At 38.1% G+C, this 15,925-nt stretch overlaps 1 protein-coding gene, 1 long non-coding RNA gene and 1 other non-coding gene across 3 annotated transcripts in view; 2 read left to right on the top strand and 1 right to left on the bottom strand.

Annotated features, from left to right (window-relative positions):
* The window catches only part of LOC109422379 (lysozyme), a 46,031-nt gene extending 45,320 nt beyond the window's left edge, over positions 1-711 (top strand). Inside the window, exons 3-4 of the mRNA XM_029860979.2 lie at positions 20-93; positions 379-711. Of these exons, the coding sequence (XP_029716839.1) occupies positions 20-93; positions 379-525 (221 nt within the window). The 3' untranslated portion in view covers positions 526-711. The remainder of the gene's footprint in view (positions 1-19; positions 94-378) is intronic.
* A 36-nt stretch (positions 712-747) lies between these two features.
* Positions 748-820, top strand: Trnaf-gaa (transfer RNA phenylalanine (anticodon GAA)). Its single transcript has one exon. It is a non-coding gene; the product is annotated as a tRNA-Phe (tRNA).
* Positions 821-2,412: 1,592 nt separating this feature from the next.
* LOC134291932 (uncharacterized) lies at positions 2,413-7,128 on the bottom strand. Its single transcript, XR_009999354.1, has 2 exons — positions 3,260-7,128; positions 2,413-3,123 (listed from the first exon to the last, which is right to left on the bottom strand). It is a non-coding gene; the product is annotated as an uncharacterized LOC134291932 (long non-coding RNA).
* Positions 7,129-15,925: the final 8,797 nt, after the last annotated feature.

Below are 15,925 nucleotides of genomic sequence, written 5' to 3'. Positions count from 1 at the left end.
TTTTATTTCTCCTCCACAGCTTACGCCAACTGCGCCAACGATCCCCAATGTGCGGCCTCAACCGTGCAGGGTTACATGAGGAAGTTCGGACAGGTAAGAAAGAATGCAAATCAATGTCATTTTATAGCCCACCCTCCCTATGTCGGTTGGTAACGAATATGAATCGCCTAGGGGCGTACGATGATCGCCCTTGACCGAAAGCTTCGCTGAGATGGTGTGGTGTCGTTATCTGTTCCATCCGCGACCAGTTCTTGAGTCATCTCTCGTCTCGATGATGATGACGATGAGCGCGAAGAAGGGAATAGAAGTTGTGCTAGAGCGGTTCAACGAACTCGTCTGAACAAAGGTTTGATTAATACCCGAATTTATCGCCCACAGGATTGTAACGGAGACGGAATTATCGATTGTTTGGATCACGCCGCCATCCACAAGCTGGGCGGTTACGGATGCAAAAATGCCGTCCCGTTGGCCTACCAGGGCAAGATCGACCAATGCATTCACCACGCGGCGGGAACCCAACTGTAAACGGGAAGACTTTTAATGTTCAATCGACGCCTACACTGTCGTCGATCAGCCATCACCATATATGTATAACGTTCTTATCGGAATTCTCCTCTGCGATGCGAAGAAGGCGCACCACCTAACGGTAAATATTCGAAAGCGTGATTAATTTATTTTATTTAAATAAAAACATCTTATCGGAGTTGTGAACTGTGTTGTGTTTTATTTTGTTCCATTTCTCCGTGAGCCGAAATAGCTCAGTTGGGAGAGCGTTAGACTGAAGATCTAAATGTCCCCGGTTCAATCCCGGGTTTCGGCAAAGTGAGTGGATACTTTTTTGGTGTCGTTGTAGTTGTAGCGGAGGGCTGCTTATTTTGCAGTTGTAAATATTGTGGAGGTAAATATTCTACAAAGCCAAGGAGCACGGTCATGTAACAATGTGATGATTGTGCCATTTCCGGAGTAATTCGCGAATAGGGCGTAACTGACAAAGCAATAACATTGCGAAAACAACAATTAAAATTTTGCTGATACAATTTCAATTCCTATTTAGGAGTAATTCAGAGTAATTTAACACGAACATGCTTAAATGACACAATTCTGACACATTTTCTTGATTTTCTAATAAAACAGTACAAATTTGTTAATTTTTGCACTAAAAATTGCATTTACAGTAGACGTTCGGTCGGTGCAAATGGTTTAACTGCAATGCTTTTTAATTGCAAGTCCGGTAAGTGCAACAAATTTGCAGTTATCGCACCGCCAAACGTCAAAATGGTGCGCCATGTTAGCCCAAATGAACAGTCGGATCACGTTCACGGTTATTTTTTATCGTTTGACAACTTGTTGACATCTGTCAGTCGTTGCAGTTACCGAATTTCGTTCGCTAAGTGAAACGTAAACATGTTGCAGTTATCGAACGTCTACTGTATTTTATTACGGCCGAATTGATGCCCGATAATGCTACACTGAAATAAATTTTGTTGTTGTTTCCACCGAATCCATGGTAAAATTAAGAACTGTACCAACAATTTTCAACCGAATGCAAAATTCCGTTAATTGTACTGAAACATTGTCAATATTACCATGCGTGAAGTACCATTGACTAAAAACATTCTTGATGTTACTATTTTGACATTGTATTTTTGACCATGCTTATCTAAGACGCGCAACATTCAAGTCTACATGGTCGAAATTACAATGCCCAAATAGTAGAACCAAGAATGTTTTTAGTCAACAGTAATACACGCATGGTAATATTGACAATGCGTCAGTACAATTACCAGAATTTTGCATTCGGTTGAAAATTGTTGGTACAGTTCTTAATTCTACCATGGATTCGGTTGAAACGACAACAAAATTTATTTCAGTGTAAATACGCCCAATACTACACTCAGGAAAATTGTCTCATACTTAATGGCAAATATCCATGTGCCAAACCACATCCAAAGTATATGCAATCAATACCCGATTACGCAGGCAAATTAGTGCATGAATAGTATGTGCTCTAAATTGTATGAGTCGCTGTTGTATGGTGCCTCATCAAAAGTATGAGTCGCACTAATACAAAACATTTGTTTACCCCCATTGCAAAAATCCGTGTCCCGGACACATACACTGAAAAAACGGACATGGTAATTCTGACTGTATCGAGGGTGAAATTAAAACACCTTTACTACTTGATTTTGGTAGACCATACTTTTTGCTTGAAACTACCATGTGCGGGGTTCAATTTACTATGTTGCTTTATGTTTACATTTCATAGTATTTTTGAATCAAATTTCGTAGTTAACTTTACTATGCGCATAGTACGCTTGACCATCGTAATATGGTTTCAATTACTATGCGCGTAGTTCACCAGTAGTGTCATCTGTTTTGTTTACGTTGGAAAAAAAAATGCAGAGAAACAAATTCATTTAAATTTTATTTATTTTATTTAGAACCACAATTGACAAAATAAACAGTTATGATGATCCATATGCTTCACAAGCGCCTAGGCAGGGTTTGATTGGTTGAGGATCTGAGGATCAGCGTTACCAGATCTACGGAAATTTCCGTAGATCTACGGAACTGCGCTTATTTTACGGAACTACGGATCCGTAGAATAAATCTACAGAAAACCCGGTTTTTATACGGAAACCTACGGAAAGCTACGGGAAATCTACGGATTTTCAACTTAAATCTACGGAATAAAAATTCTGAAATTCTCCCCCCCGCTCATCAATTTCATCTACGGAAGCACTCGCGAAAAAATCTGACATCACTGCTGAGGATGGGTCCAGTCGGCGAAAGTTCTATGGGTAATTGGGCGACGATATTCGGGTGATGATTGACGAAACGACCTCTCTGGAACATTTACAGGCTGTTACACGTACTTGCGATGTGCATAGTTTTTGGTCAGCTGGCGGATTCTGGAACTGCCTCGGAATTTGAATGGAAAATGTAAGGACCGTGCAATCTAGCGAAAATGGGCCAATAATGCGCAGCATCGGATTGAGCGGAGACTCCCGATACGACTTCTTTTGCAGTACCTCGAATCTGATCTTGATACTGGAGTGTCCGGAACAACTGCTGGTGGTAATTTCGGGTTTTCCGGTTCAATCGGTAACAGCGGTTAGATATCTGGAACACAGGATTTTGTAAATAGATCTACTGCAACCCTAGTGCTTGTTGTTGTTAAAATCAGAAACATTCTATGTGAAATTGCCTTATCGAATACGACACCAATGGAAAAATATTAGATTAATGATAAACTTACCATGCCTGCCTATTAGTTTGCTTTAAAAGGGGAATTTCAGGAATTTGATCAAATTTTACAAAATTTCTTTAGACAAAAACACGTCAAGTCGTGTGGTGTGCGGAGGATATTTTATGATGGTCGCTACTAAAACAAGTAGTTAAGAATCATGATTGCAACAACTATGATGCTTTGTAAGCTCAAAAATGTTGAAAGTTCGGGATAACATTTTTCTAGTCAATATTACTATGTGAGCTCACCGAATGGTAAAAATCATATAGTATTGCTGAATATGTATATTATGAAACTCAGCATGCTACAGTTACCATGTAGCATGGTAATTTTTATTGATTTGTGGATGATGTAAAGAAATGTTTGGTTGTGTTTACGATATTTGGGCATGGTAAAATTAAGCACACTGTCGTGGTTCGCATTACTATACCTTTTTTCTCAGTGTAGAAGGAATGAAGATTTTTTTCCCAGTGTACGCGTCTTGAATCGATATCAATTTCAGAATCGCCTTCTACTATTCGCCTTGTTTTTGATTTTGACAGGATTTCGCCGTTTACTTTCGCCGTGTTTATGTTTTGATTTCAGTTTCGCCTTTCACTATCGCCGTGTTACGTTGTGATTTCAGTTTCGCCATTTACTTTCGTAAACAAAAACACTAGGAGTGGAAGGCGTAATTCTTGTTTTGTTTCGTGCGACACAAAATGGGATTACGCCTTCTACTAAACCCGTGATTTTCAATAGTTAGAAAAGTGATATCAAGGAAAGTTTGTGAGTATTTTCACTTTTCACTCTTATAATCACTTAAATTGTGTACATTTTGTCAGTTACGGCCTTTTCGCGAATTTCTCCGGGTTTCTCTACACACGATATAATAGTTGATTCGAGAGCAAAGTTGAACAGTGAGTTTTAAAGTGCATCATCTTTAGAAATAAAACTATGATGATTACATGTCATGTAATTTTCAGTATGTGTATCATATGATACAAAAAAATCATCTCTTTGTTGCGTAACTAATGGCGATCACGCTGGCAGCTACCGTCGGCTTAAGGAGAGGATCAGAGAAGGTGGTTGATTAGACTCTGTTTAGACCTCAATCTCTAGGGTCGACACGCTTATCTCCTTGCTGTTCACGGATTCAGTAAAACACTTGGGTCACCTTTCCACGCTTCTGTATGTTAAGTTTATGTGCACCTCCTCTGTCATTTCTTTTGTCGTATACTTAGGCTGACTGGAAAGGGGGAATGGGTTGCTTCTGCAAACCTGATAGCCTTTTCTCTAGGAGGAGCGGTTTACAACAGAGTCTAAACCCTAGCTCGGACTGGAGGGTTGACGATGGATACACGCACAGTTACCATCTGGCGATTCAATGCAGGGTAGAACACGAAAAAAAAAGACGGCCACCGCCAAAGGTCATCGACCGTCATCGGGGATGGCTGACCTGGTGCTTCGATAAGCTGGCATCTGTGGAGCGATTGTTTATGGAGGGCAACACCGACGATCTATCCAGCGATGATTTAGTTGGAATCCTAAACCGTGCATGTGACGCCGCAATGTCAAGGCGATCCCTACCCAGAAATAGACGCAAACCATTATACTGGGGTTGTCCAGAAATCGCAGAGCTCCGCGCATCCTAAGAGCTAGAAGGAATACAAAGAGCTCCCTACGGGAGGCTAAACTGGCACTACTGGACAAAGAGATTAAGGCACGTGCTTCGAAAATCTCTGCAAGGCAGTCAACACGACGCCTAGGGTGATGCCTGCAGAGTAGTCATGGCCAAAACGAAGGGCACGTCAGTACTTTCAAAACGCTCCCCCGAGAAACTTCAGAAGATCGCGAAAACAATCTTCCCACGCCGCCACTATACAAGACCTTCGTCACCTATGGCCAAACTGGCCATACCCAGACAACCAGTAATCGTATAAGGTGTTGCATAAGATGATAAAGTGGATGCCATATGCGTGCATGCCTCCATTTAGGCGCATGTAAAATGTACGCATATCGACTCCACTTTAACATCTTATGCAACATCTTAATACGATCACTGGTTGACTGGGTAGCGATGTTGTCTCGGTGACAAACGACAAACTCATTGCAATAGCGAAGTCGCTTAACCCTTTTGAGCCGGAGGGGTCATATATGACCCCAACATATATGTATCCATTTACACACTAAACGCTTTCAGCAATATTTTGCTGAATTTTGTCGTGCTGAAGGGCCCAGCAAAATTTTTTGCTGAACTTTCAGCAAAATTTGCTGAATTTCAGCAAAACGTTACTGGTGATCAGCAGAGTTTACTGAACAGATCAGCAAAATTTTGCTGAATTCCAGCAAAAATGTTTGCTGAAACCTTCAGCTCGGCAAAATTTTGCTGAAACCCTCAATCGATTTTTGGTGTGTAGCCTTCATCAAGAATATCAAAAGGTGTTTTATATTCTGGGATGTTCTAGGTGTTCCAAACTGTCCTGTAGTGAAGTCCTTCAAATCTACAAGAATAATTTCATGTTTTTCCGCCACAACTAATAGCATTGCATAAGATACTGGGATCCGTGAAGCTCTTGACATTTACAATGTCATTTATAGACGCTATAGGGACATTCCAGGTCAGCCAAACTACCTTGGAGTTCAGGACTTCAGGCCTACACTCGTAACAGTATCCATATCTGTTAAACTGAGAAACGCTAAATAATCAATCGCAGTTACTGCAGCAATCTGAAGTCTACTTTTTTATTATGAACCTTTGGGACATCTAGGGTTGTCCAAACTGTTCTATAATAAAGTCCTTCAAATCTACAAGAATAATTTTATGTGTTTTCACCATATATAATAGTATTATATAATCTACTGGGGACCGCGAAGCTCTTGGAATCTCAGATGTCATTCACAGACACTACGGGGATATTCCAGGTCAGCCAAACTACCTTGGAGTTCAGGACTTCAGGTCTACACTCGTAACAGTATCCATATCTGTTAAACTGAGAAACGCTACATAATCAACTGCAGTTACTGTTATAATGAAGTCCTTTAAATCTTCAAGAAAAAATGTATGTGTTTTCACCATAAATAATAGCATACCATAATCTGCTGAGATCCGCGAAGCTCTTGAAATCTCAAATGGCATTTCGAGACACTATAAGGATATTCCAGGTCAGCCAAACTTCCTTGGAGCTCAGGACTTCGGGTCTATACTCGAAACTGTATCCATATCTGTTATACTGAGTAACGCTGCATAATCAACCGCAGTTACTGGAACAATCTGAAGTCTACTTTTTTATTATAAACCTTTGGGACATTCACGGTCGTCCAAACTGTTCTATAATGAAGCTCTTCAAATCTACAAGAAAAACTTTGTGTTTTCACCATAAATAATAGCATAGGATCTGCTGAGATCCATGAAGCTCTTGAAATCTGAAATGTCATTTAGAGACACTATGGGAATGTTCCAGGTCAGCCAAACTATCCATGAGTTCAGAACTTCAGGTCTACACTCGTAGCATCAGCTATATCTGACATACTGAGTAACGTTTCATAATCAATAGCGATGGCTGGACCAACCTAAAGTCTATTATATATTTTTATGAACCTTTGGGACATTGGGGGTCGTCCAAACTATCCTGAAGTTTAGCTCTTGATTACAGTAGCTAGTCTCAGAATGAACTATAGACTGTAATCTGTAATGATAGTTTTGAGATATTCCAGATCAACATCACTACTCCGGAGACCATATCTTCAGGTCTACACTTGTGATAATAGCTTTTGCCACTACGTTAAGGTGTTACATAATCCACTGTACTTACCAAAGCAGTTAGAGGAACAATACGCGTTGTTACATATTTTCGGGATATTATGGGCTCCTTACTGTTATGAAGCTTAGTTGCTGAAAACAACAACTGTAACTGAAGACTTGTTGGACATGATAGATTACAAATCATAGCTTTTAATATAAGAAGTTACCGTTAAACTTTAGGATCTAAACTCAAGAACAGTTTGGTTGACCTAGGATATTCCGAATGATCTGATACTGTCTATTGAATTTTCTGTATTACTGTATATTTACCTTCCAGAAGACATACAGGGTATGATAGATTACAAATCGCAGCTTTGTATAATGAAATCAGTTACCGTTACACCCGCAGACTTTAGGATCTAAACTCATGAACAGTTTGGATGTCCAAGGTGTAGAGAATAAGAAATGTAAATATAAACTTCACGCCGCTCGATTACGCCACCCACCATCAAACGCAAACTTCGAGGGTAAGTCGATATGCAGGAGTTTGACACGACCGTGTCTAAACTTACAATAATGTCCCTACCCGAGCAGAAGGGCATACCTTACAAATACCATGCGAAGAGCAACATGTGCTCTAATACCTAAAATTTTTATTGCTGCGTTATTCTACGAAATGTTATGAGAACATCACAATAACAGTTGGAGGTATTTGAGCAGAGTTTGGTATTGATGTAGTATTTGTTGGTTTAGCAGTGAAAATAATCGAAGAACAAGATTTGCTATTACATCATGAAGTCATCGAACAAATGAAACATAGAATAACAAGAAATGTTATTAGTTTGTTATTCAATAACTTTGGAATAACAAATACAGCACTTGACATTTTAGGTATGCATTCATTATTGAAATAACAAGACTTGTTATTTTCTAGGTGTTATTTATTCAAAATTTTGGTATTCATTTTTGTTATTTTGCCTCTTATTACCACCTAATGAGGGGCATATCAAGGTATGGTAGTATTTAAGATAAATACCTTGATATGTTATTCGTTTATTATTTTTTTCTGCTCGGGTACCAGTCCACATATCCATTGCGAAAATACTAACAATGTTACTTGTTAGTAATAACGGGGATGGACAAGTGGGATTCAGTTACTTCAACGGTCTCCCGAATCGTACAGAATACTCATGTTCGAAGTCATCCCTAACAAGCGTACCGCGAAGGTAAGGAAGAGAGGAAATGAGTTTTTAGTGGGTCGAAAGCCACATAACCCGAGGAATCACCTCTTGGTTATCTGATCAGCCAATTTTCTCCTTCTATAAAAAAAATAATAATATGGATCATCTATCAGAGCTGTGGTGATACATGCGAGCTGAAAACAGCTGTCATAGTGATGGGCGATATGCAGAAGCGCGTAATCTGTTGATCTGATCGACAAAAGAACGTGCAGGTTGAGAATCAAGGGCCGATTCTTCGACTTCAGCATTTTCTGTACACCAAAACCTCCATTTAGGTAATGAGTCGGGACTGCCCAAATAAAAAAAAATGATTCAGCTTATTACCTGAATGGATTGGTTGCAAAGAGTTTAAGAAGGGCGAGTTGCAAGGAGATGCGTTACATGGGATCCGAGGGCATTTCAGGGGGTTTTCGGTAGTATTTTAGGATTTCATAGGATTTTAAGCGAGTTTTCGCGAGACGTTTCTGGGGATTAAGAGGGTATAAGGTGCGTTACTGGGGATCCGAGGGGATTCCAGGGGATTTCGTTGGTATTTCAAGAAGTATCAGAGGATCTTCAGGGAGATTTTGCAAGGCGTTACAAGGTTTACAGGGCATTTTCAGGGGTTTCAGAGGGTCTCAGGTGCGTTACATTGGGTTCGAGGGGGTTTCAGGGAGTTTTTGGTGGCATTTCAAGAAGTTTCAGAGAATTTTCAGAGGGTTTCAGAGGGCGTTACAGGAGCATTTAAGGGGGTTTTGGACGGTCTTAGGTGCGTTACTGGGGGTCAGAGGGAGTTTCAGGAGGTTTTCGATGGTATTTTAGGACATTTCAAAGGGATTTCTGCAAGTTTTCGCAAGGCGTTACTGACTTTAGAGGAGCGTTTTCGCGGGGTCAGAGTGTCTTAGGTGCGTTACATGGGGTCCGAGGGGGAAATGATCACACACTGGAGGATGTTGTGCCATTCGTCAATTCATAGCCAACAGAGCAGCTGGTAAGGATGGTATCGCAGCTGAGCTCATCAAGATGGGCCCAGGAAAGATGGCAACCTCTCTGCACTGGTTTATAGTCAGGATCTAGGAAACCGATCGACCAGATACTGGAGAAGTGGAAGGAAGGGATGTTCTGCCACATTCACAAGGAAGACTACCATTTTGGAATGTGTGAAATTTCAGAGCAATAACTTTTTCGAACGCCACCCACAAAGCGACATCCCAGATCATCTTCCGCCGTCTGTCACCCAAAACTAATGAGTTCGTGGAAAGTAGTCAAGCCGGCTTCATCAACGGCCGGTCGACAACGGACTAGATCTTCACCGTACGACACATCCTCAAGAAATGCGGTGAATACCAGGCTTTCACTTTGACCTTTCGTATTACACTGAAGGTCTGGAGGAAAGCTTGCTCCAGTATGAAGGACATTTTTGGAAACATAAAATTTGTAATATGGACTTTCGAATTATGAGATACTCGTGTGTCAATATTTCAACACTTTTTTTATTGGATATCTTGGCCAACGAAAGAAATATAAAAACCAATACCATGATCACTATCGGTTTTCTTCATTTACAACACCTTTTTCTAGTGTACTTACATATGTAGAGCCGGTTTGAATTGCTTCACTAACACTGTGTTTATTATTTGTTTTGCAAACTTGAAATAGACATCTCACGGAACGAATTGTTCTACTAACATTAGTTTTCGGGTTTGCTTCGTTCGTTTGCTCACTATGAAACTTGTTTGCTTGTTTTTTTTTTACTTTTATTCATATTCACTACAGGAAAGTAATAATAGCAACTGATCCTTTGTCCATTGTCTCTGCTTCCAAAATGTTCTACCGGTGTGTCCTGTTCAAAAGTGCTCGTTTATTGTAAAAATGGTTTGGTAACATGTTTTTGTAGTAAAGTTTTTTTTTCAGCTGTAGAATTAAAATTTCTGTTTTTTTTTTCGGTTGTTTTTTGAATTAAAACCCTTACTTTAGTTTGGATAGATTCGTTATTACTTTTGTTATATGTCCATAGGAGGGGTATAGTTATGTACGTTCGTTCTTGTTCTATAGATGTTTATCATTTTAGAGGGAGGTAATGAATTGTGTTTTACAGATGTTGTTCTCTAAAATTGACTTCATTTTTGGATGGTCTGGAGTATGTACAGTAACGTATTGCATTCGGATAAAGACCTGGCTTGCTTGAATCGTTTAGCTAAAGCATGCATTGGACATACTCTGGAATGAATTGGTTGATTTTTTCTATATTTTCAAATAAGGTTATTTTTGAATGAAGTAAACTTAAAAAAAACTTCTTTCTCCCTTGAATTTTAAGGTTAGATTTGAAGTCTTTCTAAAAATATTTGCCAACACATTGTTTCCAACAATACAAAGTAGCTACAGATTTTGTCCATGAATTCAACCGGGATGATCTCAACAGTTCTCTCGGACTTTAATAGAGTCGGTGGATGCCATCCAGCTAGTTTTTCAGGAAAAAATCCTTTATAGATGGAAATTTCCTTAACCCTCCTTGTGCATTAGGGTAATTTTTCACCCAAACCGTGCACTACGTCAGTGAGCTGTTGCCAACGTGATGCATTAGAAAGGTTAAGGACCTCTTGAGAGTCTGCAGGATTTCCACCAGGAATCATTTCAGCAGCTGTCCCTAATTCAATAAAGAATCACTAGTCTACTAGAAGGTATTCAGAAACATTGTTTTCTAACTAATAATAAATCCAGCGAAAAGTTACTCTGAAAATAGTGCAGTGAAAATAGTGCATTCAGGAGCTCCACTAGACACTGAACATCCCAAGTAACATTTTTAACCCTTAAAGGGATACCTGGGGTCCATTGGACCCCAGGCGCCTTTCAGAGCTCGTCTTTGATGGAACACACTCAGCGAGGTGACGAAACTGAGGCCATGAAGGTATCCCTTTTAGGGTTAATGGCAATATGTCTTGAGGAGGTTTAGAGAACCGTCATAAAACCTAACCCCTTTTATTTAGGCTTTATGATGACTCTAAGAACCTCTTCTAGTCTATTTAACTAAAAATTCTACTTGGGATGAGTGTTTTGAAGGATAGCTTTAAATAGCATTTCCTATTCTATCGAAAACATTGGACTTCTTCATAGATTGCACTATCAATATGTTAAGTATTTTTCCAAACTTTCATTGTCTCTGAGATTTTGGTAGAACTTTCAGAATACTGTTGGAGAGAAAGATATTTAGAAGAAATTCAAAACGTTACTTTGCCTATAGAATTACAAGAATCAGTCGGAAATTTTTAAAACTCATGTACAAAAAATACGTTAGGATGAAATACCAACCAGTTCATTTTAACACATCCGTATCAATGTCGTACGCAAAGTACGTAGCTTTGGCAACTGTTTTACTGTTTTTTTTTTACGTCGATCCGTATCTGTAGTGTAATGAAACTTTTTCGGTTTGGTTTTCTCGGATTTGAAAATGCTGTTTATGTTTTTAAAAATTATTGCTCGTTTAGGGACGTCGTAACTCATTGATTGACTTATTTCGCATCTTTTAAAACTAGACACCAACTATTCTGTTCACTAGGTAGTTGTGCTCTTCTACACCATTCCAATGAATCTGTTGCATGGGGTTTCAGTGCAACTTCGTGTCTTCTTTCTTTCGTAAGCTCCGCTATTTTGAACCTATTCTTCGGTATCTCAGCTATTTAACGCTTTTTCGAAAATGCGTTCTTTTCAATATTTTACATTTCTGCGACTCTAACCTTTGAGCTCTCGGATGACGATAACGATACCTCGTAGATGTAACTAGGCAAGTCAATTACTGTTCAGTTAGTCATAGTATGCTGTATGTTGCAGATGATACGATGATCAGTGGATGACGAAGGAAGCTTTGAGGTGTGCACTAAGTCTGCTGCACAACGTAGTTATTGATAGTTCAGAATTTTCTCTTGACGTGTGTTGGAAAAAACCAACCAGTTAATACGTAGGATTAGATATCTAGTCATACTCTTTCACTGGTTAGTTTATTCATTTATATTCTTTCCTTTATGTTTACGAGGACTTAGAAATAGTGATAGTTTGTACAGTTGGTTGAAACGGTTCCCCGAATGGCGTTCCCAATGCACCGTGCCACGTGTAAGAACTTGAACCACCTCAAGTACCCGATATGAATCATTTTCGGTGTGCTCAATTTGAGAGTATTCAGCTTTAAAAAGTTTAATTAAGGCAACGTTCTTGAAATAATCTCGGAAAAAGGACCACTAGTAGAATGAGATTCATTTTTTTTTTTATAAATTTGAACATTTTATCTCCTACTTCTTGGCACAGACCTGTTGGTCATAGGGTAAATGTACCAATACTGGTGCTATTAGTAGCACGTTGTAGTAAAATAATTGAATAAAATTGATAATACCATAAAATAAAAAGTTTGAAAACGTTAATAGGTAGTTTTTGACTTAAATTTGCTAGAAAAAATGTAAAAACCATTGTTTATTTCAGTTTTTGCTAATAAATCACTTGCACCAACTATACACTGAAAGGCGGCTTTCAGTAATGACAAGCATAAAAATGTTTTTAAATTTACCATGGCAACACATGATCATCGACCCAGCAACGCTTCTTGTGTGCGTTTTGTTTCTTCTCACATCAACCGGTTCGATAGAGTGGTAGCGTGCGAGCCTGGTGATGTCAAGGTTCTTGGTTCGAATCCGGTTGCCAACAGAAACTTTTTTTAATTGAAAATCGGGTCCACAGTAGAATTGTAAACATAATTCTGTTGAATTGAAACAAAACTCGGTCTGCACAAATTTAGTGGCGTTATGTATTTAAATTTACCCTCAGAATAGTAATTTTCACCGCAAGCCGCCGTTCAGTGTAGGTACACGGTTCCTATTGTGGAGGTAAAATTTAACATTGGTTCCTATAGTGGCGCATCCCATTGAAATCTTATGAGACCCACCACTATAGGAACACTACCGCCGCGCTTAAAATAGGTTTTTCGACAAATCCTGAACATGAAACCGAATGAATGTTATTAATTAGGTATGATGCATCTTTTAAAAATGCCATTTGCAAGATTTTTGGTCGAAATAGTGCTAAATTGCCACTACCACCACTATTGATACTACCTCCACTAAGGGAGCTTTTACCCTATTAAAATTTTAACTTGATGATTTAAAGTCGAGCCCTGAAGAAGGTCCACTCCCCGGACCGAAAAGTTAGAAAGATTTGAAAGAAATCGATGCATGTTTGTTGATTGTGAAGCTTAAAATCGTCTATATAGAGATGAGCGGAAATTTTATATGACGAATCGGCAACGCTGTTTGTTTTGTTTACAACTGCTTCCAACACTTGCCACAAAGCTAGATGTTCAAACTTTGTGCGTGACTTTGTGTGGTGCAAGTTGTTTTGTTTACGATTGCTAATTAATGGTCGAGTTTTATTTTACAAAATTTTGGAAAAAATAGCAGCGCAATCAAAAAAATATGAAATGCATTGCAAAGAGCAGCGCTAATCATATCAGTAGAAGTGAATCAAGCAGCAGCAATGGAAGGTTTTACGAGAAGAGAAGATACAAAAGTTTCTACATGAACATGAGTATTTGAAAGTATAATTAGTTAATTATTATCTTTTTTACTACAATTTAGTATGCCATCAATTCATCGATATCAAAAGTAAATAATTATAATTTCCAATACTGTTCGAACGACCCATTTCTACAAACAATAAACATGTTCGTTTGGCTCACACTTTGACATTTCTCTCTGCACGATAAACACTCCTTTAATAAACACGATAAACACTCCTTTAATAATTTTCCACGGAAGTCAAGTATTATTCCGAAGATTCTTCAAGGATTTCTCACTTATTCTCTTACATAACTCTTTCAGAGATTTCTCCACGGATTTATATTGGCATTTCCTCAAGCATTCATAACTCATCTTGGCGTTCTTTTGAAGATTTCTTAAGAAATTTTTTCAATGATTCCTCCAGTAATTCCTCCATGGATTCCTTCGAGTATTGCGCTAAGAGATTCACCCTAGAATTCCTTCAGAAAATTTCCTAGAAGTCCATTGGATGATAACTCAAGAATTCCTCTAAGGATGCCTACCAAAATTTCTCTAAGAAAATCTATAGGAATTCTTTCGAAAAATCTTTCTGGAATTTCTCCAAAGAAATCTTCATTATTCATCCACTCTAGGAGCTTTCCCAAAGATTCTTTCAGGAATTTTTGATAGCATTCCTCTAGGAACTCTTCTAAAAAATTCTATTGTGATTTTTCATAAGACTCCTTCAGAATTCTTTCCAGGAACGTTTTGAAAATTCATCAGGAATTTCTCTAGAATATATTATTCTTTCCTCCAAAAATTGTTTCAAAAAATCGTTCAAAAATGTCTTTGAGGATTCCCGGTAGTGTCACCGTGTAATCTTACGATCATAAATTCATCCTATTCGAAAACAAAGCGATTACGGCACCGATTGATTCCGTAACTTTTGTTACCATTCGTGTTCATTTCTAACAAAAATACAAAATAAAAAGCGTTTCATTCCTTTGTTTTGAGTAGGATGAAAATGGAATCATATCCCAAGAAACAGAAGTAGCTGAATGACAGTTTCTTAGGCTAAAGTTTGCTAAAGAGTGGCTTGTTCCACTCTTATACAACTAAAATGTTTGTTGGGATATTCTTAAATAATAAAGAAACAATATACTTCATCTTTAAAAAATCGTATAATTTCTTCAGAAGTTTCTCAAAGTATTCCTTCAGGAATTCTTTCTAAGACTATTTTGCCACTTACTTCAGGAATTCCTTGATAGGCGTTCTCACTAAGCATCCTTTAAATGATTAATGCAAGTCTAAGATTTCATGGAAGGTATCCATCGGGAATCGTTTTAAGCATTCATACGGGATTTTTTCCTAGGATTTTTACATTCTTAGATTTTTTTTTCAAAATTTCTACAAGGCACGCTATGTCCAAAGGGAAGTATTATGAAAAGTGAATGTACCTCAAAGTTTTTTCGCTAGAACCTTATTTTTGAACCTCTAGATTCAGAATATATGAGTTTTAAAATAATCTATCTTGGGTTTTTTCCCCATACATTTTTATATGGAATGAAATTCACCTTAAAATGACTTTTTTCGACATTTGTATGGGAAAATAGGAAAAAAAATCAAAAATATCAAAAAACCCAAGATTAAATATTTTAAACCGCACAGATTCTGAAACTAGAGGTCGAAACTTACGATTCTACGGAATAACATTTGAGGTACATTCGATTTTCATAATACTTAACTTTGGACATAGCGTGCAAGGGTCTTGTTAAAAACTCCTGCGAAGGTTTTATCAATCAGATAAAGCATTTCTTGTTTAATTCATTAGATAATTTTTCCAAGGATTCTACAGAGGATTACTTTTGGGATTTTTTCCAGAGATCGCTCTAAGAATTCTTCCAAGGTTTTTATACAAAATTCTTAAGGAATTCCTTCAAAGATGCTTTTAGAATTTTCATCCAGACTTCATTCATGAACTTTTCCAAAAATGTCTTTAGTAGTTCATTCCACAAGAAGTTTCATATATGATTTCCCCAGATATTTTACAAATGATTTTGTACAAGAAATCCTTCAGGAATTCTTTCATGCAAGGATTTCTTCATGTATTTCTATAATTACTCCTGCAAGATTTTTTCGAAGGTTCTTACACCAATTTCTCTATGAAATTCAATTAGAATCTCTGAGGAAAATCCTTTGAGCGTTTTTGTCA

This window comes from Aedes albopictus, chromosome 3 (genome assembly GCF_035046485.1).
Source record: "Aedes albopictus strain Foshan chromosome 3, AalbF5, whole genome shotgun sequence".
In the NCBI taxonomy this organism is placed as follows: Eukaryota; Metazoa; Arthropoda; class Insecta; order Diptera; family Culicidae; genus Aedes; species Aedes albopictus.
This window is presented reverse-complemented; position numbering and strand designations above follow the sequence as displayed.